General features: G+C 30.4%; 3 protein-coding genes across 9 annotated transcripts; 2 read left to right on the plus strand and 1 right to left on the minus strand.

Moving 5' to 3' along the window:
• LOC100782755 (purple acid phosphatase 22) lies at positions 1-3,876 on the minus strand. Its single transcript, XM_041005682.1, has 5 exons — positions 3,550-3,876; positions 3,016-3,307; positions 990-1,558; positions 831-919; positions 1-457 (listed from the first exon to the last, which is right to left on the minus strand). The coding sequence occupies exons 1-5, from the start codon at positions 3,694-3,696 to the stop codon at positions 241-243; spliced, it is 1,314 nt and encodes a 437-aa protein (XP_040861616.1). The 5' UTR covers positions 3,697-3,876; the 3' UTR covers positions 1-240.
• Positions 3,877-10,303: 6,427 nt separating this feature from the next.
• Positions 10,304-11,416, plus strand: LOC102669083 (uncharacterized mitochondrial protein AtMg00810-like). The gene is made up of 2 exons (XM_006589785.1): positions 10,304-10,420; positions 10,700-11,416. Exons 1-2 carry the CDS (start codon positions 10,304-10,306, stop codon positions 11,414-11,416), a joined length of 834 nt encoding a protein of 277 aa, XP_006589848.1.
• Positions 11,417-25,194: 13,778 nt separating this feature from the next.
• ZPR3B (protein LITTLE ZIPPER 3-like) lies at positions 25,195-27,178 on the plus strand. 7 transcript variants are annotated; one of them, XM_041005561.1, is made up of 2 exons: positions 25,195-25,413; positions 26,598-27,175. In XM_041005561.1, exon 2 carries the CDS (start codon positions 26,641-26,643, stop codon positions 26,875-26,877), a length of 237 nt encoding a protein of 78 aa, XP_040861495.1. In that variant the 5' UTR covers positions 25,195-25,413; positions 26,598-26,640; the 3' UTR covers positions 26,878-27,175. The 7 variants fall into 7 exon arrangements, with proteins under 7 accessions (XP_040861495.1, XP_040861500.1, XP_040861496.1 ...); XM_041005566.1 differs by lacking the exon at positions 25,195-25,413 and adding an exon at positions 25,424-25,685; XM_041005562.1 differs by lacking the exon at positions 25,195-25,413 and adding an exon at positions 25,715-26,048.
• Positions 27,179-27,447: the final 269 nt, after the last annotated feature.

The following is a 27,447-nucleotide window of genomic DNA, read 5'->3' on the forward strand; positions in this document are numbered from 1 at the left end:
TAAATTCAAACCTCATCATTATTGTTTACAAAAGAAAAAGTACAGCAAGGGTGAGTAATACTTTTTTCACACAACATAATAAAAATGAGAAAATGTTCAACATAAACTTATTTCTAGGAAAAATAATATTATAGTCCTAGCCATGTGTTTATAGATCATATAGTAGTTGTAATTTTAGAGTATATTTAATAATTTTTCCTAAAGTGCTTCTCTTTCTTGTTGGGTGTCAAAGTTGAGCTTTCAAAGCTCTTCATGAGCAACATGCTGGCCTTGTGCATTCCAGCAAGCTTTCGAGTTGCTTAAACTCTCAATCCAAACACCATCAGCTACAAATGTGTCGGTGTCATTGTTGCGATGCCACGACCAATATGCATGTGTTTCGTTCACTATTCTCAACCTTCCATGACCAAAGCTTGGCTCCCGATACAAAGAAAGTGGGCTAGGAGGCTTCTTAAACCTGTTTCAACAATCAACACATTCGTGTTGCTAAGTTTATTTAACTTGTCTTGGATTTTAATCCTCAATAATGAATAGCTTATGTCTCTATTTTTTCTATCCTAATTCCAATTTTTTTTTATAGAAAATAGCAGGAAAAATAATAATAAGTAATTAAGTATGAAGAGGGAATGTTGTTGCTTTCAATAACATGTAATTTTTTAACTGGAGGGAGAGGGAAAGATAACAAAAAAAGAGAAACAATTGATTTCAGTCCTATGTAGGAGCCCCGAGACAAAATATTTTATAAAAGTTAAAAGTATAAACAAACTAAATTTCATTATTAAAATTAAGCAAAAAGTTAATCAAGGCATATATATATATATATATCTCACCTTAATGCAAGCCCCTCACGGTTTCCTCCGTCTCCAATCGTCACGTACAACGGACCACATGAATCAGCCTTATTGTCATAAATTCGAGTCTGCAGTAAAAAATATAGAAAATGAAAACGAGAAAAGCAAAAAAAGAGATAAAATTATAATATGACATACAAAGCGTTCATATGCATGAACATGGCCAGCAAAGACCAAGTCAACACGAGCTTCATAAAGCAACTCTTCCATGGCCTGTCTCATGTCTTCACCTTCACCTTGATGTGCCTCATTAGTATTATACCAAGGTGCATGCAACAATGCAATCACCCAAGGCGTCCTCTTCCTATCAATCTTAGCTAGGTCAGATTGAAGCCACGTGTATTGTTGGGAGTGTGCATCAAAATCTGTGTAAGAGCCCAACATGATGACGTGGGTGCTAGCAACATCAAATGAGTAATAGAGGTTTGAGGTGGAGCCACTTTCCTTGTATGGCATGGGCCAACGAGCATTGTAGGCCTTGAAACCATTTGGTTGGATAATGGGGAAAGTTTCGATTTCATGGTTGCCTTCTGTAACCATCCATGGTATACGACTAGCGTAGGGTTCCACCAAACGACCAAAGGAGTCCCATAGAGGTTGATGGGTATCAGCATAGGATAGATCTCCAGGTAGTAGAAACACATCATAGTCTTTGCTATCCACATGTTTTAGGGTTGATGTTGTCCATTCAGTTTGTCCCAAATCCCCTATATGCATGAATATGTATGGAGTTTAGTCAATAGTTATATAAAATTTGTTCAATCTCTACCCAATGTCAAACTACAATTCAATGTTTTCCTATTTTTTTCGATTTTTTTTCATTTGGGTTTAATTTTCTTTTTCAAAAATATCAAATGGTGATCCTTTTTAAATTAATTTTCATGTAAGAATAAATGGTAAAAATAGTTACGATTTTGTAAACATAAATTATGAAAACGACTTCTAGCAGCAAGATCACATCTAAAACTAAAATTGAATTAAGATTTACAACTTTTATTTACAAAATCATAACTACTTTTACAACTTACTCTTAAATGAAAATAAATTCAAAAAGTATTTCCATTAGATGATTTTAAAAAGAAAACTACCTCCAAATGATAAAAAAAAAAAAAAAACTTTTTTTCACTCTCTCTGTTAGGTTTGCTATATGTAACAAATTGTGACTAAATGATAACGTAGAAATTTTTTTTTTATTGTTAATGCATAGACTATTTACTGGTGTATGTTTAATTGTTTGAGTTATATATTGTCTATTGAGCAATCTATCAAAACAAGCGAGTAATTAACAGGGAAGGTTTATGAATCACATATGATACACCTTAACAAAAGTTGCGTACGTATGCTATATGATTTAATTACTGATAAGGAAGTTGTTTGTCAAAAAAAATTACTGATAAGTATCAATCTTCTCTAATTTGGGTCATAGTATTTATTAATTATGCAGGTTATTAATATACTGGGACATGGGAATTTGATAGAGTCATCATGTAATATTCTTGATTTTGTATCTTCAATTGGTACTACTGGTACCCTCTAATAAAATTTTTTGTTGATCCAAAAAGAAAATGTCCTCTAATTAAGTGTTATGTTATTTTTACATCCGAAAGCTTCTCCCAAACTACCCATGAAAATAATGAGTTAATTGATAGTTAATACTTCAATTGACTTCGGGACAAACATCCTATTTAAACCAGTGAAGAATTTCAAGTTATCTTGTACGAACCATGGTGTATTTAAATAATACAATGAAATATTATTAAAACAACATTAATTTTTATCACATTCTAATTATTACTCTTATTAGCTCTTTATCTTTCTTTTCCTTTCCATTCGTATCATATGGCAGTTCTTTCTTTTCTAGTCTTCCCATGTTAGTGATAACAAAAGACCAAAAGATTAATATAAATCCTTATGTCCTAGAGTGGGATATTAGAAACAAAATAATAAAGTTAAACTTTGATAAGATATATAAATAACAAATAACAAGCCAGAATTCATTTTTTCAAGTCAAACATGAGAAGTACCATAATCACACAAGTTTGGAAATGAGATTAATACAACTTGATCTACTATATATTAAACTATAAACCATATATCATATATGTACCAAATTAAAGAACAAAATGCATATGGTGATGCTAAAGAAAATTAAACCACCACTTACCAACGACAACAAATTCAATAGGCAACTTTAGTGGAGGTGTCTTGAAGGAAAACTCAGAACCCGATCCTCCGCACCTGTAGTAGTAAATTGTGTTGGGCTGAAGAGGCCCAATTACCACATGGTGGATCTTGCCGGATTCGTACAAGAAATAATGGTATGAAGTGTGTTCCCCCGTTGCTTTTGTGCTATATTCACCTTTCTTTGTTCCATACTCCACCACAGATTCTGAGTGTTTGTCATCGGTTATCCATGACACCCTCATATGATCATTGCCCACCAACGAAATGTGCACCTTCATTAATTCACATATATGAAAAACCATGATCATGATTCATGAGCAATGAAATATGTACAATTGTACATGTAATAATACTAAAATATGACACGACGCCAGTTATAAAGTTAGTTTGGTGATTAAAAGAAGATGAAGAAGAAAGAGAGAGATGATGGGTTTAAATTTTTTTCACTAGTAACAACTAAATATTGGTCGATAAAAAAATACTAAAATATGTGCATGATTGATTTGTAAGGAACCTGTTGAGGATCAGAATCCGAACGTTTGTGGGGTGTGAAGATTAACTGGCGAGAAGGTTGACGAGAAAAACCATTCACTTGTGATTGCAAGCATAGGATGTGAAGGAGGAGGAGAATCACGACAAGAGACTTGTTACATTTTGCCATTATCTTGCTTTTTGTTTGGCTTATTAGACTTTGTCAATAGGTAAGGGAAGTAGTTTGTACCTTTCTGAATACGGAGAACGAAAATTATATAAAGGGCTTTAGACAGAAAGGATCAAATTAAAATAATGCACTTCAAATAGTAAAATAAACATAATTTAATTTGAGAGGACGTGGATGTGTTTGCAATAGCGTCAAGTAATTAGTCTATATATAAAGAAAATGAATTTTGGATAATCTTTCAGCAATGATCAATGAAGACCCTTTGATCCCTTCTTGGTTTGCTTCTCCGCTTCTAATTGGACAACCACGTTTGTGATGCCAAGTGCCACCAAATTTTATTTATTATTGTTTAATTATATAATTTCTTGGGTAGCATAGCTGATATATACCCACGTAAAATGTAAAATATTGTACTTGTAATGTGTTAGACTTTATGTAAACAAAGACTTTGGAATTTCGAAGTTATATAGTATATTCTTGTAAACACGTTATATTAGAATATCTTTGGAATATGCCAAGAAGAAATTACACAAAAAGAGAACGGCATGGTACATTAAGAGAGACCAAGAAGTTATAGATTAAATTGGTGGTTGAAGTGAGAAAAGAAAAAAAAAATCTAAATTCAAATGAAAAGTTAATATTATAATAAAATTTACAATTAACATTTATCGATTAAAAAATATTAAGAAAGACTGTGTAATTTTTTATTTTCTGTTGTTCCAAATTGGTTTGTGTACCTGCGTTAAACATGTAGTCATATACAGTTGTACTTAAGTGCTCCTTCAGCGTCAATTAAGCTTGTGAGAATTTAAACTTTTAAAGCATGAATCATGTGAAATGATCTGTCCCAAAATAAAAATAAAAAAAATGTTTGGAATTGGTAAGAACTATAATATTGTATGTTATTCAGAATGGCAATGCATGTTATCCGACAACACCATATAAGCAAGCGCCTTTGTGGCTTTCTTATTTTAAAGGGGTATTCAAGGTCTTAGATAAATGAAATTTTTTAAAAGCTATTTAAAATTTATCTTTCTTATTTTGTATGAAAAGAAATCGATCAGTTAAATATTTAATTTTTTAATCAATAAGTAATATAATGTATTTTTTAGACATATAAATGTAATATTTTAACTATTTCAAAAAAAGTGGCAAAAGTTGTTAATAATATTTTATGTTATTGATCCCATAAATTATTTTTTTATCAAGTGATTTTAAATTTAATTTCCTAATCATCAATAATTAAATTCAAAAATATATTTTTTAGACTAACACGTCATTAAAGACACAGTAAACATTTAAAACTCAATGGTCAAAGCATATCAAATAGGACAGTAGGATCAAATTTTCTAAATTTTAAAAATTATAGTGCTAAATGTCTTTATTTTTAAGAGATGGACCAAAATTATAAATAGTAAAGATGTTCATTGTCGTTAAATTTATAATAAAAATACAAATAAGATTAGTATTTTTTTTCTCTCTATATGTTAAAGGTTTACAAAGCCCAATTAGATTTAAAAAAATTATAAAGGAATTTAATTTAATTAGTTGAATATGATAGGTGAATTATTGTAAATGATTTCATATTAGTTTTTTTATTCTTACTGATAAAAAATAAATATTAAATGAAAAAATATTTCAAATATTTAAGACAATTACTTAAAGTTATTGTCGAAATAATTAATTAAGCTAAAATAACTCATTCATAATATTTGGTTGATAAGGCAGGTCTTAAGAGAATTTTTTGTGGACTGAGCTCTCCAACGAAGAAGCCCAAACACAGTTTAGAAACCCAAATATTAAGCGATTGTTGCTAGGTGCACCCAGCTTATTGCTGGTGCACCCAACATTTTTGAAAATGGCAAAACTATCCCTGCTAATTTCTCTCCTTACGGATCAACTTCATCCGTAAAAGACTTACGGATCAACTTGATCCGTAAGTCTTAAAAATCAACTTACGGATTAACTTGATCCGTAAAAGACTTACGGATCAAGTTGATCCATAAGTCTTAAAAATTAACTTACTGATCAACTTGATTCGTAAGGGTTATTTCTGTCTTTTCGTGGTTAATACTGGGTGCATCAGCAATAATGTTGGGTACACCTAGCAGCACTCATATTAAGCCCGCTGATATGGATTGACAGAAGCTCTGCAAACTTGTGACCAGTTTGGACTTGTACTCATTTAATCTAAAAAGTCTCGTTAACTACCTATGTTTTGATCCTTGTTGCCTTGTTATAACTTATAGGTTGCGTTGGCCATACACCAAGATACCGAACACCAAGAATAATATAGAACACACACACAAGTTATAAGATAATTTATCATATATATTACTTGATAAATAATAGACAACATAAATAAAATAATATAAAATTTATTACAATATTTAATATTAATTATTTTAATATAATTTTATATAAAATTTAATGTGTTTATCAAAATATAAAAAAAGAGAGAAAGAAATTTAAAAAATATTGGTGTTTTCATTTTAAAAAGATTATATTGGTTAAATACTATTTTTTCGATTATTAATTAAGAGTTAGAAATATGAATATATGTGTTTTCTTAATACTTTGTATTTGAGACAAAAATTTGTCTCATAATATTCTGAGTAATAAAAATTAAATATTTAATCGTATCCTCACATGCTCAATTTTTGTTATCTTTTAATCATTTTTTAAATCTAACGCAAAATAAAACTATTTTTCTTGTCCAGTGTCCCTTAATTTTTAATGAACCAATCAGAGCCATAGACTTGACTATATGCTTTATCACTTAATTATTACTATTTGTGAATTTTACTATTTCAATTTTTCTTTTGCAATTTTTACAACTTAGTTTTCAATTTTTACATATTTTATCATTCAAGTTAGGCATGACAACGGGACCCGAACCCGTGGGACCCGTCCCGGACCCGCCCCGATTTTGACAAAGAAAATTCGAGTTGACCGGAGTTGGGGTTAGGTTTTCCCCGATAACCAAATTCGGGTTCGGGGTCGGGGATGGGATTCTCAATACCCACCCCGAACCCGCCCCGCTAATAATTAATATATATAACACATTGAAATATGAAACTATTAGATTGAATTTTATAATTTTATGTTTTATTTAAAATTATATTTTTTATTTTATGAAAAATTATATTTTTTTAATAAAATTTTATAAAAATATCGGGGGCGGGGCGGGCGGGGAAAACCCGACCCCCGTCGGGGACGGGGATGGGGGGTGTATTTACACCCCCGTCGGTTTCGGGGGCAGGGGTGGGGTAAACAAAACCCGTCCCCGACCCGCCCCGTTGCCATGCCTAATTCAAGTTTTTTTCCACAAATTTTATCACCTACATTTTCAATTTTTATTATTTTATTATCATACTAATAACAAAATGATGTCATTTTGCAAAAATTAATAACAAAACAAGGTTGGTTTTTTTTTTAACTGTTTTTAGACACACATAGTATCCATAAAATTAAAAAAAATAAGACATAGATAATAAAATTTACAAAATAACTATAGTTAAATATACAATTAAATCTAACTTATAGTTATTCGTCATACTCATCATGGCCACTCATTAGAGTTGCCACAAGGAGTTAGACGAGGAAATTTTATCATTAGCAAATGGCATATAATGAAGCCTACATAGCCTATGAAATCCCAACCACAGTTCATGACTTATTGGGATAATAATTAGTTTGTTAGTTAATTTTTGTTATGCATCTTGTATGTATAAAAACCTTAATAGAGTTCTTTCTATAGATTATTAACTTATTTTTCTCATTTTCAATAATAGATGTCTTTCTCCAGCAACCTTACATTCTTTCTCATGATATTCAATTCACATTAGATTCAATATGGTATCAGATTAGAGAATTTCACTCTCACATCAATCTGACCTATTATTTCCTTACAACATATTCTTGATTTGATTCTGCTGGTTTCAATGGCTACACCAACCACCAATCCAAGTCAAGATCCAACCAACTCTCTTCACCTTCATCATTCAGATGGTCCTAGCCTCGTTCTCACATCTCAACCCCTTGATCACAAGAATTACACCACCTGGAGCATAGCGATGAAGGTATCTTTCTCTGTCAAGAACTAAACGGCGTTCATCGACGACACCCTCCCGAAGCCTAAAGAAAAAGCTCCCACCTATGATGCTTGGACACGTGCAAACAATGTTGTCATCTCGTGGCTCTACAATTCGGTATCTAAAGAAATCATCACCAACATCTTGTTTGCAAACACCACGAAAGAAATTTGGGACGACTTGAAAACTAGGTTTTCGAGGAAAAATGGCCTTAGAATCTTCCAATTGAAGCACCAATTAATGTCTTTGCAACAAGGAACTAACGATATCAGCACGTATTACACAAAACTTAAGTCAATTTGGGAAGAATTGGTTGGTTACAAACCAACCTTTCCATGCACTTGCGGAGGTCTTCAACAACTCCAAACTCACAACGAATCTGAGTATGTAATGTCATTCTTAATGGGTTTCAATGATTTCTCCCTAATCCTTCAAGAAAAAGCTCAAAGGGAAATTGTTGTTACTCACTCACCCACCAATACTTTAGAAAATATAGTCTTTTCTGTTAATTTTGCATCAAAGAACCAATATGACAGCAATAAAGGGAAATACATCAAGAAAGAAAGACCCAAATGTGCTCACTGTGACATGTTGGGACACACGAAGGACAAATGCTACAAGCTTGTGGGTTACCTTCCAAATTACTTCAAAAATCGCACTAGCAACTCTGTGAATCAAGTAAATGACACACCCGAAAGTTCAACTTCTGCTCGAGCACCAACTTTAACTGCTACTCAATGTCAACAATTGATCTATTTCTTAACTAATCACATGAAAACCAAAAACACCATTGATGCAGTAGCCACAAATGTTACAGGTATCTGTATGAATGCTGATTTTAATAATGATTACCACACTTGGATCATTGACACTGAGGTTACTTTTCACATTTGTTGTCTCAAAGAGTTATTTAATTCATATACTACCATTTTTAACTCTCATGTTCTTCTGCCTAATTCCACAAAAACTAAAGTAGAAGGAATAGGTAGTATTAAGATTAATGAAGACATTTTTCTTCACAATGTTCTATTCATACCTACATTCATATTTAATCTTCTATCCCTTGTCACCCTGATTAATGCTAATCTTTTTTTATTTACAATGGAATGTGACTCCTTTATTCTCCAGGACCTCAAGACTTTGAGGAGGATTGGCACTGCTAAGCAAAAGCAAGGATAACTGGTTTTTGAGTTCCCAAAACACATTTTTTGTTCTAAATATGTGAATATATGTAATAATGTTTCATATGAAACCTGGCATAAAAGATTAGGCCATATACCCATTCCTGTATACAAAATAATTGCTAATAAAATGGATCTTACTTCTGTTAATTCCAATTATCATTGTAGTACTTGCCATATGGCCAAACAAAATAGGCTCCCTTTCCTAAATCCCAATAAATTCAGTAATCACTATTTTGACTTGATTCATGCTGACATATGGGGAACTTTTAGGCAACCCACTCATGATGGCTTTATTTACTTCTTAACATTATTTGATAATAGAAGTAGGCTCACATGGATATATATGCTTAAAAATAAATCTGATTGTATAACTGTCATACCATAGTTCTTTTCCTATGTTGAAAATCAATTCAAAACTAGTATTAAGGCATTCAGGTCTGATAATGCTAGAGAGCTGGTTTTTAAAGAATTTTTCCTTCAAAAATGTGTCTTACATCAATTTTCCTGTGTATAGAGACCCCAACAGAATAGTGTGGTGGAAAGAGAGCACTTACATATATTAAACATTGCTAGGACTTTATTGTATCAATCCAATGTTCCTATAAAAATGTGGGGAGAATGTGTTAAAATAGTTGTTTTTCTTATGAATAGAACACCAAGTCCTATTCTGCAACACAAATCTCCTTATGAAATTATGCATCAACAACTACCTAACTATTCTGATTTCAAGACTTTTGGAACTTTATGTTATGCATCAACTCTTCTGCCCACACGACACAAGTTCAGTCCAAGAGCTACTGCAACAGTATTCATAGGATATCCTCATGGATATAAAGGCTACAAGTTGTTGGATTTGACCACTCTCAAAACTTTCATATCGAGGGGCGTGAAGTTCTATGAACACATCTTTCCTTTCAAAGACAAAGACTCTTAACAAGTTCCATTGATCCACTTAGCCCTCACATTACTCCAAACTTGATTACTCTAGACATTTGTGATGATCCTGATCCTATACACACACAACAACATCCAGACAACCAACCAATTATACAAAACTATCCTCAACCTAGCCCTCTTTCAGAAAATTAGCTCAAAAGATCAACTAGACAATGTGGCACACCAGGATACCTTGTTGATTACCATTGTTACAATGTAACTGTGGATTCCAAACCTCTATATCCTAACCAAAACTACATTAATTACTCAAAACTTACAGCAACTCATACCCATTATATTTGTCAAATTTCTGAAAATCATGAACCACAGACATACAAGCAAGCCGTCAAGTTTCCTCACTGAAAACAAGCTATTCAAGATGAATTTACAGCCATGGATCTCAACAACACTTGGACAATCACTCAACTCCCACCTAACAAGAAGCCTATCAGCTGCAAATGGCTATTCAAATTGAAATTGAACTCTGATGGAACTGTGGCAAAACACAAGGCAAGACTTGTAGCGCGTGGCTTCACACAACAATATGTCCTAAATTTTCAATAGACATTTTCTCCTGTGGCTAAGATTACTACTCTCAGACTCCTTTTGTCTCTTGTTGCTTCTCAGCATTGGCACCTAGCTCAGCTAGATGTGAACAATGCATTCCTTAATGGCAGCTTGGATGAAGAAATCTACATGCAGATACCTTAAGGCTATAACCATGAACCTCCTTCCAGATCATATGCACCTCTTGTTTGCAAGCTGAATAAGTCAATTTATGGCCTGAAGCAAGCTTCAAGAAGCTGGTTCAATAAGTTTAGAACCACATTGACATCTCAAAACTACACTCATTCAAAGTATGATTACACCTTGTTCACCAAAGGAACAGGCTCATCATTCATAGCCATTTTGATCTATGTTGATGACATTGTCATTGCCAGCCCTGATAAGACAACAATTAATTCTGCAAAAATCATGCTTCAGCACTACTTCAAATTAAAAGATTTGGGTGATCTAAAATTCTTCCTTGGCCTAGAACTCTCAAGATCTCAAGTAGGAATATTCATGTGTCAGAGACATTACACTATGTCAATTTTGGAGGATATTGGAATGCTTGCTTGTAAGCCATCTGCAGTACCTATGGAGGTTGATCTCAAATTGAATGCAGAATCAGGATCACAACTTCTAGATCCAGGAACTTACATAAGACTCATAGGAAGACTTCTATACCTAACCATCTTAAGGCCTGATATTTGTTACAATGTTCACAAACTAAGTCAGTTTGTATCTGATCCTCGCTCAGGACACATGAATGCAGCAAACATTCTGTTAAGATACCTCAAGCACACAGCTGGACAAGGGATCCTTTTTAAGGCCAAGTTAGACACATCCATCCATGCATATGTAGATGCAGATTGGGGTTCATGTATTGATAGCCGGAAATCAACAATTGGATATTGTATTTTCTTAGGAAATTCATTGATTTCTTGGAAGGCAAAGAAATAGAAGACAATTAGTAAATCATCTGCAGAAGCAGAATATAGAGCTTTATCATCTGTGTCAAGTGAGCTTACTTGGCTACGAAACTTGCTAAATGATTTAAACATCAAGACATCATTTGCAGTCATCTACTGTGACAACAAAGCAGTAATCCAGATTGCAACAAACCCCACATATAATGAAAGAACCAAACATCTAGAGATAGATCTGCATTATGTTAGAGAACAAGTTGACAGAGGAGCACTAAAGTTGATTCATGTTAAAAAATATCATCAACTAGCAGATGTTTTCACAAAGTCTTTGCCTCGAAGTGCTTTTTTTTAGCATCATCTCCAAGTTGGGCATCGAGAATATCTTCCTCCCATCTTGAGGGGGGTATTGGGATAATAATTAGTTATAGGAATTATAATTAGTTTGTTAGTTAATTTCTGTTATGCATCTTGTATGTATAAAAACTTTAATAGAGTTGTTTCTGTAGATTATTAACTCATTTTTCTCATTTTCAATAATAAATATCTTTCTCCAATAACCTTATATTATTTCTCATGATCATAAGATTCAATATGGCTTCATGCCATCCAATACCCACTATTTTTGCATCCCATCCACATGCAAAGTGAGACTGTTCCTATTTCCAATTGAATTCTCGTTGATGAGCATGATATCTTGCTATCTATTGATACGTCATTCGTATTAATTGATAGCTTGCAATGATTCCCCGGTAGTGATTAAAGGCATTTTTGCCTCCCTTTTATGCATCCTAAAAAAAGCTAATCTCCTTTTAGTACCATAACGATGTTTGCAAATAAGTCAAATATCTTCATGTTCTTAAATTGTTTGTGATTGCACTTTTAACTGTGATGTGACGTTCAATTTTCTGAGTTGACATGTAGTTTTTGCCCTACCAAATATTATTGGAGAAAGTTGTAAGTTGTAACACGATCAACTGGCCTTCGCGGATGATACGATGGACTTTAGGTTCAATGGATTTTTTCTAAATGATTTTTAAAGGAGGGTGATTTTCTTGTTCTTGTTTCCATTCACACTGGGATAATGATTTATTTAATTAAAGAACTTATATTTTATTTTTCTCCGTGTAAAATTTTCTGGTACATCACTAATGCAATAGATTAAAAGGCATTCTGATCTTTGATCCAAAAAAATATATATATAAATGGAGGAGATTACAACAGCCTAATGTAACAATACGGAAGCATTAGCACTTGAGGTTGCGGTTCCTTTTTTTTCCTTAATTTAGGGTTTTTTTTTTCTTGCAATAGCCACGTTTGGATAATTATTTTCAGACTAAAAGCCACGTCTAACATGCCCCTAAATGTCTTTATAAGTATATTTTATATTTGATAATACCTTTCGAAAAAAAATCTTACAAACCTACTACTGAGTGGGTTTATATTATACGCCTAAACTTATATAAATGCTAGTGAGTTTAAGCTTTTAAACAAAATGAAGTATGGATAACTTAAGTAATAAAATTATGAGGGTGAGTTTTTTTTTATATATAGAAAGTTTTTTTTATAATTAGGAGATTTAATCCTCCTTTCACTAGATTGATTTATTTTTTTGAGTAAATTAATACCTTTAGTTGTCATTTTATGTCTAAATAGAAGATCAAATCTTATATTATGATTAAAGAACACAAATGTCAAATCGTTTGTGTCAACTTTTCATTTATAAAAAAAGTTATTAGAAGATGAATTAGCTCCATCATATTATAAATATTTTTAACTCTCAAAATAGAACATTACATTTCTTTTTCTCTCGTAAGAAATATAAGTATTACGCTATTCACCTCTCTTATGTTGAAATATACAACATAGTCCATTTAACTTAATTAAAATCATCATAGAATATTCTTTAAATGATTTTAAAATATATTTTTAATTAAGAGTATACTAAAATTTTGGTACCGGTGGTGCCGTTAAACTTAATATATATTTATTTGGCGATCCAAAAAAAATATACTAAAATATTTATAATTTACCAATTAATCCTTCACTCACTCAATGTCAACTTTTAAACAATAAATCAGATTTGGACATGTACGAAATGCACAACGTATGGACTTTTGTTGAGCTTACGCATGTAGACTCATTGTGGGGATTTGAATCCTTTAGGCTCACGTGTGTATCATTCTCTTCATTTTATTTTGAAAATACTAAATTACATTTAATGAGTTAGCACCTTTTTCTCCATTTCAAACACCTCCCTTCTTCAGCAACCATTCAACCTGCGTCGCCTCCTTCCCTCAACACCTTTCTCACAATGCTACGACTCTTGTTCTTCTACCTTTTAAAATATGTATTCTATAACAGTAAAAAAAAAATAACTTATGAAATAAGTGTTTGGTAACAATAAAAAATAATCTCCGTCTTTCATAATAATAAAAAATAATTTTTAAAATGCTTATTTCATAACAATAAAAAATAATGATTGAAAAAAATATTTTATGTATTCTGAAAAATCGATCATGGAACTCAATTTATATTCTGGAATAACCATTGCGAAAGGCTATTATATAACTTTTGGAATCGTGTCTCTAGAATAATGGTTGAAAATAAAAAAAAAAAAATTCTGGGCTTATTGTTCTGGAAGACAAAATACCATATTTTGAATTTCATTTTTACCTTCAATGACCATGCGCAAAAAAAGGATATTCTGTGACGTTGTGACATATGAGGAGGAGGTCCTGAGGCTGTTGTGGAGAAGGTGAAGTCATGAGAGAAGAAGTTGTTGGTCGTGAGTGAAGGAGATGTTGTCACATGAGGAATTCGCAGAAAGAGAAAAGTGTTAGAGTTGAGAAAGGATAATTTGGTATTTTTAAATAAAAATAAAAGGGGTAAGATACACATGAAAGTGCATGATTCAAATCCCCTCATAGGATCCTTAATGGCCCAAAGCAGATATTGCATCACTCTATCCAAATGGTATGGTTCACTTGAATGCGTATGATATTTTCAAACCAACATTTGAGTGAATCTAAACCAAGTCATTCCTCTAAAAATCTCAACGGTATATCCCTCGGTGGCTTAAATGCCAGGTTTTGACTCAAGATGTAAATAGAAAGTTTTGTTTCCTTATCGTGAGCTCTACCTCATTTTTTTCTTTGTAATTTGTAAATTTAAAAGCATGCATACTCCGATCCATTAATTTAAACAGAACTACTTATTTTTAGGAAAGTTTAACGGCTGTTGACAGGGCCTCGATTTCAAAGTGGGCTGCAATGGTTTCAACCCAAGAGAAGCTTTTGGTTTGGGTTACACACTTCTTGAAATAAAATGCTTGTTTTAATAAAATAAAATAAATATTTTTTTAATTTTTAATGTGTTTGTATAAATCGATGATGCTTAAAAAATAATTTTATTTATTTATTTTAAGAAGTAAATCATATCTGTTTCTTAAAAAAATATTTATATAAAAATTTTATATTTTAAAAATATTTTTTTAAGTTTAAACAAAACCACCTTTATATGTTCATTTTTTCGGACTTAGCAAAACAAAAAAAAAAAAACAGAGGGGTTTAGGAAATAAATTCTTTTTTCTGCAGCAGTGGGGTATGATTTCAAGTTCCCTTTTCATATTATGCAATTAGATGATAGGACTATCTCAAATGGCTTAATATTGGTATATGAGTAAAGTTATATATATTTTTACAATTTCTATATTATTTTATAAAGATATTAAATAAAATAAATACATATACTTAATGTCTCACAAATATTAAACATATTTAATTCTTGTCCTACAAAAGAAACAACAAGACTAATAAGAAAACATTGTAGGAAGATTGAACACACCTCGAAATAATATATAGTACTATTTTAAATATTGCAATCAGGCAGTGGTATGGCCCTAAATAATTTGGATTACTCTGTATATGTATGTGCCGACCATATATCACATACTCGTCGTACACGTCCAAATCAACTTTTAAGTTAACATAATGGAAATAATTTACTGTTACAGTTCATATAGAAAAAAGAATGTATTCAGGATTGTGAAGTGATGTAATAAAGATTAATCCTTATAGTACTATAAATGCGCCTCATATCTTTAAATAAAGAAAGAAAGAAAGCGTGCTTCATATCTGAAAAGGCTAAATCTAGGTAAGATAAAGACAAAAATAGTTTTTGCCTAAAAATGCAAAAAGGGAAACAGAGTAGAAAAGAGAAGCTTTTGTTTTGTTTTATGTTTAAATTCTAATATAACAATATTCCTCAATTCTCATACTTTTCTCCTATTTTTTGTGTTTTCTATTAAAGAATTATAATGTAATTTCATTAAACTCCGTTTGATTTATTCAAAATTTGCAAACATTCGTTTTTGAGTTTTTCCAAAATTGACACCTCACATCTGCTTTTTTTTTTTTTTTTAAGATTACGTATATATTCTACTAGAAATAATACCGGTCAGTTGGATAAAGTTATTGTGATCAGTACAAGTTTTCTTATGAACTTTTAATATAGATGCAAATTTAGAACTGAATTCAAAATTATTAAAATAAAACATTCCCTCTTGATTCATGTGTTACCTTCTTTTAAAACTGTTTAAAAATATATTGTTTCATAAATTCAAAGAGAATCCTAAAAATGTTTGTCAACGTGAATTAATATAAGTGGTTAAAAATCTAGAACAAACTTTAGTGTTGATTCGTATTTCTAATATTGCTTTTTTTTTTTTGCTTGATGAGTAACCCTTCACGTCTAGGGGCTAGTCAATAACGGTAATTGGATGAATTTTTTTGCAATCAAACTTGTGCAATAATCTTTTTAAGTGGATTTTTTTGACAAACCCCAACATGTCATTGACATCATGTATGACTTATTAAGAATGTCTTCTCATGCTATTGTATTTGTAAGGAAACAAAAAAAGAGAAATATGTAAATTATATTTCATTACAGGGTAGGGGATAGCTAGGGATGCATATACGGATATAACAACTGTTGTTCCTGGATGGTATTTTGTACCAAACTTGGTGTCAAAGTCTATAAAAAAAAATCCAGTTGAAGAGATTTTTATATGACTAAGATCCTCTCATGCATCCAATTAAAAATTAGAAATGCAAAAATGTGCAAGTTATAATTTTGGTTACGGTTACGGGTCTTCTTAGCAACCAGCAATCAGTGAATGTGTGAACACAATGAAGAAGTGTAATTTTTCTACTAGTGGTCCCCCTGAGAGTCTAAAAAAAATTATTAAACCCCTAAGCTCACGTGTAGGGTTCAATGCACTTACGGACCGTAATAATGTCAAAATTCATCATTAGCAGTGCAGGGATTGGTATTATGCGAAATCATTATAAATGACCTCAGAAAAAAAAAAGTAGTAATTGAAGGAAGGAAGGAATAAGGATAGACTTGAAGAAGGGTTTGAAATATTGATGAAATCATGGCATTTGGCCTTGGTCTGGTTAAATGCCTAACCTTCCTTTCTTTTCCTTTAGTTTCTTTCTTACACAATTCATTACCCTTTGGTGGGTCACATTCAGATCTTTCTATTGCCAATAGTATCACACGCTCACCCATGATGAGCAGATATAACTATGGGATGAAATTTCAAAGTCCTTCACGTGTGTTGGTCCTTGATGCTCCAAAAATCAGTTACTTTGGTTTGCTTCTCACTGGGTGATGCAATCATCTCCTGCTCTTTTAATTTTCCTTTTTTTTCTTTTTCCTTTTGGTAAAAATAAAGATGGGTCATTACCACGCTGCATAATTGTAATTATAGACAAGGTATATGATGATGGGTATTCATGAGTGCCAGTTATTTCTGTGGCCATGCAAATATTAAAAGAACAAAATGAAAAATCTTTACCACTGTCATACACATTTAAGAAAAAACTAACCACCCCTTAAATAATGAAGGTGCAAATTTTCAATAAATTATTAAATGGGGGTAACTACCAATATTGTCCTACCAATGAAACTAGACTTGATTTGTCAAGTAAGATCTAAATTCGAATTTTATAAAAATATGATTAAAAGAAAAAGATTCTATTTAAAGTAATTAGTCAAATTTTTTATAAAAATTAATTATTGATAAAACCAGTAAATATACCAAATACTATTATGGTGAAAAAAAAGGGAGATGACTCAATTTTTTGCTGGGGAAAAGCAAAATGGTTATTTAAGAAGGGGTTTACTAGGGGAAGAGAACCATTATTGTTGTGCCTTTGCCATCATTGTTTGATTCTGACGAGATTTATAACACCCTTTTATTAGATTCATACACGCATTTACGCCAATTTACTACCTGTGTTTTGCGCTTATGGCTTGTTTGTTGGGGAGATATATATAGAGAAGAGAGAGATACCCTTTTGCCTCCCTATATACACTTCTTTGACTCTGCCATTATTATTATTATTATTATTATTATTATTATTATTATTATTATTATTATTATTATTATTATTATTATTATTATCTGAAGTTGAATGGCATATGGGGTTGTTGACCAAGCACATGTTAGGGTAGTGAACATGTTTGAAGATATGATGGGGTAGGAACTCATGAGGCTACAACTTTGGTTGAGCAGAGGAAGCCTTAGCCGCAGCTATATCGCCGTTAAAGAAGAAAAGAAAAGGGGATATAGGACAAAATGCTGGTGTAGTGATTCATTTGCAGAAAAGGCACACACTAAACTTAATAATTATGGACTCACCAATTGCAATTTTTGGCCAAACTTATAGTCTCATTCAATTGGCCTAACTAAACTATGCAGAGCACGAGGAAGTGGCTAGCTAGACACCTTTGTTCCAATTTTTGGTTAAGGGAACAAAACAACAAAGTTTAGAATTCACCACAAATAATCAATTTGTATGAGAGAAATATGAAAAGTAAAAGTGTGAAACTTAACAATATTTATTGGTTTAAGTGTGTACGAAGTATATAAACCATGTCTGGGGTTAAATATCAAAAGTTATAATTGGTTAAAGTGAAAAGAATTATTGTTCTTATGAATTGTTTGATTCCCGGGTTAATCCACCACAAATTGATAAAATTAAACTTCATACTCCACGCTTTTGTTAAGATACCCCACAACAATTAAGATTGTGGTAAGAATATTCTTTTTAAGTTTCAAACAATCTTCTTAGAGCTAATTTTTGGAGTGGATTACATTTGATTTTAGTATGGTAGTATTAGAGTTTATATAAACTTAATGATGGGTCATCAAAGTCAAAATTTCCCAAACTTTTCATATATCTTGTTGTGTAGTGTATACGGGCTCCAGTGCCCGTGCTTTGCATGGTAGGAAAAAAAACAATAAAAAAAATAAAAAGAGAAAGAGTAAGAGAAACAAGTAAAAAAATAATATATTGATAATATTGTCCAACTAACAGATGACATATGGCTGGACAGCTTTTATATATATTGAGATGAGTCTTATTTTATGATAAGCAGATTTATACGAGTAGTTTATAAAAATATACTGTTCACCATATATATATATATATATATAAATGAATTACAATCTTATTTATTAATAAAAAATAAACAACCGCTCTGCTTTTGAAAACGTAGATAAATTGTTGAACTTTGTTAATCTTTTGGGTATATTTTTTTTCTATTCTTTACTTTTTAGAATGTGTTTCATAAATTAGTTTTTTTTAATAATTTCTATTTTTTTGAAATACTATGTAGTTTTTAAATTTTTATATTTATTCTTTTTTCTCTTTAAACATTTATTACATTTCCTTTTTAATCTTTTCTAGGTAAAAAAAATTATTTTTATTTTTTATATTTTTCAGTTATTTTATTATATAATTCTACAGTATACTTATAATTCAATAAAATAATTTTTTAACTTTTAACTACCCGTTAATTTTTCAACTAATTTGTCTAAAATAACATAATACTCATGCTACATTAATTCTCAATATATTCCATTTCAATATAAGATATGTTTATTAAGATATGTCGCATTTATTAGAAAGACAAATAAAATATTCTTATTAGTCTTAAACTAGTTTTAAATTAAATTAGTTGATCCATTTTCTGGTACACATTTTTTAAATTGAATTAAAATTAAAAATATACCAGACTAGTTTTAGAATAAAATAATCTGAACTACTGTTTTTAATACCTTTAAACTTTTAATTTTCTCTGACAAAGTAATATATATATATATATATATATATATATATATATATATATATATATATATATATATATATATATATATATGTGGCCATTTTGCTACAACATTTAATTATTTTGAGAAACAAAAATTATAAATTTAAGCTATATAATTATATATGAATAATTAAAATTATAAGTTAGTTTTTAGTCACGTAACTATTTAAAAAGTTATTTCATTTTTTTAATCTTGATCATTTAAATGTAATCTAATCGTCTATATTTATATTTATTGTTATTAATTATTTCTCACATCAACTAACATTCTCAGAAAAAATCTCTCTCTCTAGAGAAGATTATATAGGACCTTTATTTTATAACAGTAAGATAAATGAATATATTAATTATTTATATATATTTGTATGACCTAAATTTATTTATCTCCCTCTTATAGAATTAGTTTTCTTATTAGATATGTTAATTTTCTATGCAATTGACTTTCTCTAAGATATGTGGATAGTTGGTATCAAATGATAAATAAATGTATGATTCTTATGAAATAAGATAAAAAAAAAAATGCCAGAATAAGAGTTCCAGCTTTTTATTGTAAATACTTTGAAACTCAAATAAGATTATATTTCATAAAAGATACATATAATTTTAAATAAATAAAAACACATGAAACTTGATTGACTTTATAGACAGTAAAAGTTGTGAGAAACAATAATTGAAAGTTGGCCATGTTTCTCTTCCAGTATTTGAACACAAATGTTATGGATTTTACTTGTTAGTACGAAATAAAATGAGTAGGAATGATGTACTAATGACTATTTCCATCTCATTCTACATTGTTACCATGACTTTCGTCATTGGGCATCTACCCGCTATTGTAGTAAAATATGTGATAAAAAAGAAATCAAACTAAAAAACAGTGAACAGACAAAAAAAAAAACTAAATAACAGTGCTAAAACGTTATTTACGAAACTTTAATGTAATTGTAAAATATGTTTCATTTAACAGTAATGCATCATCCTTTAATAAATATGAGGTAACTTGACAATACAGTTATATAACATTTTATTACGTTTCATTTAACTATCACTATATAGTGTCGCTATTAAACTCTTTTTCATTAGATAAATTTATATAAATATTATTAAACAGGGAACGGAAACAAATTATTTAGTATAATTCATTATAAAATTTATCTATTAATTAAAAAAAATATGTTATGTTTCTCACATTTTTCATAACTGGCCAGACTTTTATAATGTGCGTACATATTTTAAAAATTTAAGTCAATTTATATATATATATATATATATATATATATATATATAAGTGTCCATTTGATGCATAAAAAGCCTGAAATTGGAATTTAAAATTAAAATTTAACCTATTTTTTATGTTCTATTAGAATTAAATAATAAATTTTAAAAGAAATTCATAAAATTAAATAAGTAACTAATTTCAGTCATTTTCAATTTTACCAACACGCAAATCATTTTAATTTCTCACCTCTATGTACGTGTAATTATTTTTACATGAAATTGAAATTTAAAATTAAAATTAAACCTATTTTTCAATTTTACCAACACGCAAGTAATTTTAATTTCTCACCTCTATATGTACGTGTAATTATTTTTACATGAAATTGAAATTTAAAATTAAAATTAAACCTATTGTTGTCATTATCATTAACCATACTAAGTAGCCCTATGATAATTATTGTAACTACTAGGATGTTCAAAAGGGTTGGATTTCTGTAATTTTTACATACCCGATTCTATTGATTCCAATCATAAATAGGTTGGTTTAATTGAGTCTGAATATTTAAAAAAAATATTTTTATTTTGTAAAAAATATTTTTTTAGAGTTATAATTTATTTTTACTTAAAGCTTTATAAGTAGATAATGACTAAATACTTTCAAAGAGATCAAATTATGATAATATTTAATTAATATAATTAATGATTTCAATGTTAATATAATATGTTTATTTTAGATATAAATAAAGTATTGTATTAATATGAAAAACATTAACAAAATCAAGATAACTATAAAAAACAACTTAAAAAAGAAAAAATATGGATGATTTAATTTAATAATTTAATAAATTATGTGAGATAAAAATTAATATGTTTTATATTTAATAATTAGCTTTTATATAATAATAAATTTAATTATATGATATGAATTGAATTGGATAAAAAAAAATAGAATTAATTATCCCCATATATGATCTAATCTTAAGTGGATTGGATCATATTTAACTCGAATACTTACAAAATCAACCCTATATAATTGAGTTAGGTTGGATTACCAATTGACCTAGACCCATAAATACCTTTGATAACTATCTTCATCACTAATACCATTATCATTAATATTACCTATGTCACCTTTCATTAATTATCATAATAATACTTAATCTTTAATTTGAAATCAAAATTATAAATTATAATTTTAATTCCATCTTCCAAACATATTCTAAGATATAGAATATCACCATTTCTATATAAAAATGTCATTATTTTCAAATAATAAAGAAATTACATACCTAAAAGAAAGAAGATAGTATAACAAAGATATCTTCGTCGTAAATAATAAGAATTTTGTTTTATTTTTTAGGATAAATTAATATTTTGATCTATAATTTATTATTTAGGTTTAATTTGGTTCTTTAATTTTTTTTATTTAATTTAGTCCTCTAATTTTTAAAATTGGTTCAATTTAATTTTTTAATTTTTTTTAATTTGATTCTCTAATTTTTAAAACCGACTTAATTTCTTTTTAGAAATGTGTATTTTTTGTCGATTTAAAATCACATAGTAGTTTTAAATCGCCACAAAGTGTGATTTTTTTTATTATTTATACTAAAGTACCAAATTGAATTGATTTATAAAATTAAAGAATCAAATTGAATAAAAAAATTAAAATTGAATTTAAAAAATAAATTAGAAGACTAAATAACTAATTTAACCTATTTTTTAACATGAATAAATTAAAATTTGACTTTTGAAATTAAAAATAAATCTATAAATTAAAAAAAAATCACCTCTATTTATTAATATCATAAATTGTGTCCAGATTTAAATTAAGATTGATTAAATTTAAATAGTGGTATTTAAAAAGAATAAAAAGTATAAAAAAAATAAACGTAAGCTACTTGATATAAGAAAAAACACATAATTTATTAAGAAAAGAACATATTATAAACGCCTTTTGTTATCTAGAATGAGTGTTTAAAACTAATATATGATTTTTTTTTTACCTATACGATTGTAAGAATATTATTCTTGATCGTTCAGTAAGACAAACTAATCTTCTTTAATAATCTAAAGCTATTCAAAAGTGAATTATTCCTCTCAATTAGATCTTTTCATATATAAAAATCATGATTCGAACCCTTTACAATTTACTTAAGAAACTGATGGGTTTTAAAATTAATAATATAATAATTGTTATAGAGATGAAAGAGGTATTATAAATCTTAAGGGGTACCCATCATCTGTTGAATCCCCATAATTAGACAACATAGATTGATGCAAGCAAAGTCCCTAAACGGGGTTGAAACGGGGGGGACACCCATGAACTGGTTGACAACTTCACTCACATAAGTAAAATAGACACATCCAAAAACACCATCTGTCAACCATGATGTTTCACGTTTCTGCCACTCATAACCCACGAGGGAATTGGGGGCTGGCTGGCCCAAACTCTCATCCAACCCCCCCTATATTACTCCCCCCAACAATTATTTCAACCTGAATTTGGCAACAAAAAGAGTGCTTTACTTAACACCCTACTATACACCTTTCCTCATAATTATTATCATTACAATAACGTAAAACAAAATACCATCAATGCCTTTTTTTTTTATATATAAAAAAAAAACTCTTTTAATTAGGCTAATATGAGTCACCGGGTAATTGGTGTGAATGGAATCCGATTAGGAGTAAGAATTGATTCTCAAAAAAATAGATGTTGTGGTACTAATGACACCCCTTCTCATCCTTTTTTTCTTTTTAGCCCTTTTTGTGAAACCTTTTTCATGATTTCACATTTAGTTTGTTAAAAAGTTAAAGCACTCTCCCAAGCATATAAAAATAAAAGCAAAGAAAAAGAATTAGTTGATGTGCTAAGGCAACGGATTTTGGCATAAATGAACAAAACTTGGTATCATCACTAAAATGTAAAAAATGAAAGATATTCATTAAATATTATGGGAAACGATGATGACGATGATAAAGAATTAAAACACAAGTGGCTAGCTAAGGAAGTGCCGTGTAGTGGAGACAAGTCCACAAACAAGTGGCAGTCTCTTCCCTTCTCTCTCAGGTCTCAAGGCACAAAAATGGCCATTTTCAACAAAAGGAGGAATAACATTACGGCAACGAGAATGATTACTGCCAACACTTCCCCAACACATGAAAATTTCAAAAACGAAAGTGTAAATTATGGAGGCCTAAAAATAGAAGCACCACAGCATAAATAAAAACAAAAGAGTAATTGATGATAGGGGGGGAGGGGGTAAGGAAGGGTGCTGATGGTGGTTTTGGACCCAATCCAAACCATCATTGCATATCTTGGGACGGCCTAGCCCATCATCATTTTACAAACCCTAACTCAAAGCCCCCATTATTGTTCCTCCCCTGTCCATTATGCCCATTTTTATTCCCACTGTGCCCTTTACCTCACAAGGTATTGTTCTTCCATACACAACAAACAATCCCATAGAAACACAAAAATGTCGAATAAATTTATCTTAAATCAGATCAAGTTCTCTGGAAATTTTACTTGGTAACAAATGGTGACCATTTATTTATACATAAGTAGATAGATAGATAGATAGATAGATACTCCTCTTAAATTTTTTATTTTATTTTTAATCGCCCTCCAATATTATCAAATAGGACGCAAATGACATGGTAGGTTATAATAGATGTCTATCCAGAGAAGGGTTGTTGTACAAGAACCTAAATCGCAAATAATTTTATATATAACCCCTGTAGCATTCGAGCATCGCAAAGAATTACTGTCCCTTAAATTGAATTTTATAACGTCAACGAAAAGGAAACCAAAATCACTTCCAGAAAAGATGAACGTTAACTCTAAGTAAACGACTTTGGATGTTAAATTTTTTCCATAACTCTTGAGCATGAGGAGTTTCCCTAAAAAAAAAAGGTTACCAACTAAATTGAATTATAGTAAGGGTAGAGAAAATCGAACACTTGTATCTAAAAGAAACAAAAGTGTAGAACCTTTAACTACTTATGTTAATCCTAACTAACATTAACATGTTAAATTTCTCCCATAACTCTTAAGCATCAGTTCCCTAAAAAGGGTCATCCATCAAATTGAATTTTAGTAACTCCAGATAAAACCGAACCAGCATCTAGAAGAAACAACATAAAGCTAACTTCATATCCTTAACCACTTCTGTAAATCCTAACCAAAAAAACATTGTTGGCATGTTAGATTTGATTAAAATATGCAGCAACGTACCCTTAAAAATAAATAGAAAAGGCAAAAAAAATGAAAGGCAAACAAAGCATCATCATTGGCATGACGCCATAAGCATCATCATAATAGAAGGCGAAACATAAAATCTTTTAGGCTACTAACCGGCCGCCTTCCATGCTTACACATGCATGATTGTTGTGTCAGAGAGAGGAGGGGCACGTCCCTCCCCACTCTCTCTCTCATCCTTTATGTCTTGTGTTATTCTTCTTCTTCTCTTTCTCTTTTTTTTTCCTCTATAAATTAACACCCTTTGTTCCTTTTGTCCCTCACTTCCTCTTCACCCTTTTCACACTGCAACAATCCTTCCACAAAATCCAGAGACTCTGCTTCCCTCCACCAAAGTCTCCTACTTAGCCACAAACCAACCAACCCTTCTTCAGAAGGTGATCTTTTTCGAAAAGTTCAAGAGAGAAAGACAAGAGGACCCCACCTCTCTCTCTCTCTCTCTCACACACACACACACAACACACTATGTTTATTGTTTTGTAACTTTTGTTTTTCCTCGTTACTTTCACAAACAAATGTAAACATGGTATATTTCAGGCTATTGCAAAGTTGGTGTTTTTTTGGGGTTTAGATATCTGAGTCCAAATCACTTGTATTGTACTATTTTAGTTGCTTCTTCTATCTAACTTAAGGATAGACATTGTTTGAGGTATCTTAGTTATTTTCACTCCACCTTTGTGGAAGGAATGTTTGTTGTTGCCTATCAAATCTTTTTTTTTTCTTTGTAGATTCTGTTTCATTTATTTTATTTTATAATTTCTTTTGTTTATAAAAAAAATGAAAAAGGAAAACCACCCTCAATGGTTTCTTTGTCTTTCTCTAGCCATAGCCTTCCCATTAAGTGATTTGTTTATTCGTTTTTTCCCATTTTACTTTTGGCACTTTTGAGGATACTAAAACCCTTTTGCATTGCCTCTTATATAATGTGTGTGTGCTTGGAACACCAAGGAACTGTGGCTTTTGCATAGACACACAGAAGATCTTGGTGTACGAAGCTTGTCTCCTTTTCTACGTAGGACCTTTATTTTATCCTTTTCTTCCCTCTTGGGATAGCCGAAAGAAGAAGCCATGTTCTTCTTCTTCTTCTTTTTTCTGCTTTCAAGTCAGTGCAGGATTTGGACAACTGTTATTAACTTATTTTCCTTTCCCTGCATCATTTCATCCCAATTTCTTCTTTAGTTTTTTCAGACAACCCCATATGCTCTATTTATTTGACAAGGTGGTCCAAAAAAGACTCAATTGTTCTTCTTCTATGCCTTTTCCCTGTTGATATTGCCTTCTTCTCTTAAGTGTCATAATTATATGTACCAAAGCATTTCATAAATCAACACATTCACTAGGAAGCTTGCATATTCCTTTATTTTATTTAATTTTATTAAGGTGGTTCTGTTCCTTTCTTGTTTTCTTCTTACCTTCTTTTCCCTTTTGTTCTTCTCAAAAAAATCTCAATCAATTACATTCATATAAATATAATATACCCCTTTGGATTGATTCACTTGCTTGATACATCATAGTTTGTTTTGTGAAACAATTAATAACAATTAGTATCTTTTTGTTTCAGGGTTAAGTGCAGGAGGAAATTTTGGTGATTTGATTAAGTAGTGATGGAAAGGTTGAACTCAAAGCTGTACCTGCAGAACTGTTACATAATGAAGGAGAATGAGAGACTAAGGAAGAAGGCACAGCTTCTGAATCAGGAGAATCAGGCCCTGTTGTCTGAGCTCAAACAAAAACTCTCCAAGGGCAATCAGAAAGCCAATAATGCTAGTAATCCAAACACCTTTCTTGACCTGAGTCTCAGCTCAAGTTCCAGTCAAAACCCTTCTAGTTCCACCAATTAAATGTGCTAAATTAGTGATTATGAGAAGCATCTTGTGACCCCTCTAGTGACTGTAATTGTTTTTTTCTAATCCTTTTTTTTTTGTGTAAAACCAACCAATGTGAGGAGCAGTGTAGTTGTAGTTTCTGTTCCATAGGACAATACTAGCAATTAATCCTCTACCAGGGCACTATTGCTTCCATTTCCATGTTTAATCATATTTTCCTTAGATATGAATTTCTGAACTACATTGTTGTATGATGGTGTATCTGGTCTATCTGCTAGAAATGAATATAAACTTATTATATGCTTAGCTCTCATTATTGCTAGTGCCTCTGCTTGTTTCTATGTGATTATGGAAATTATATATACTAACATAATTATTAGCTACCATGAATTCTAGTTGATTTTCCATATATTAATAATAAATAATATTAAAATAAGTTGATTCTATATCAAGTATGAACCTCCCCCAAGAAGCAAAGTCATAATCTGTATAATGGTGTCATGTTGCAAGTTTTATTTTATTATTTTCACTTGGCTTGACAAACAAATAACCTTTTTTTTTGTAAATTAAACAAATAACCTTTGC

The sequence above is a fragment of the Glycine max genome, chromosome 10 (genome assembly GCF_000004515.6).
Source record: "Glycine max cultivar Williams 82 chromosome 10, Glycine_max_v4.0, whole genome shotgun sequence".
NCBI classification, from domain to species: Eukaryota; Viridiplantae; Streptophyta; class Magnoliopsida; order Fabales; family Fabaceae; genus Glycine; species Glycine max.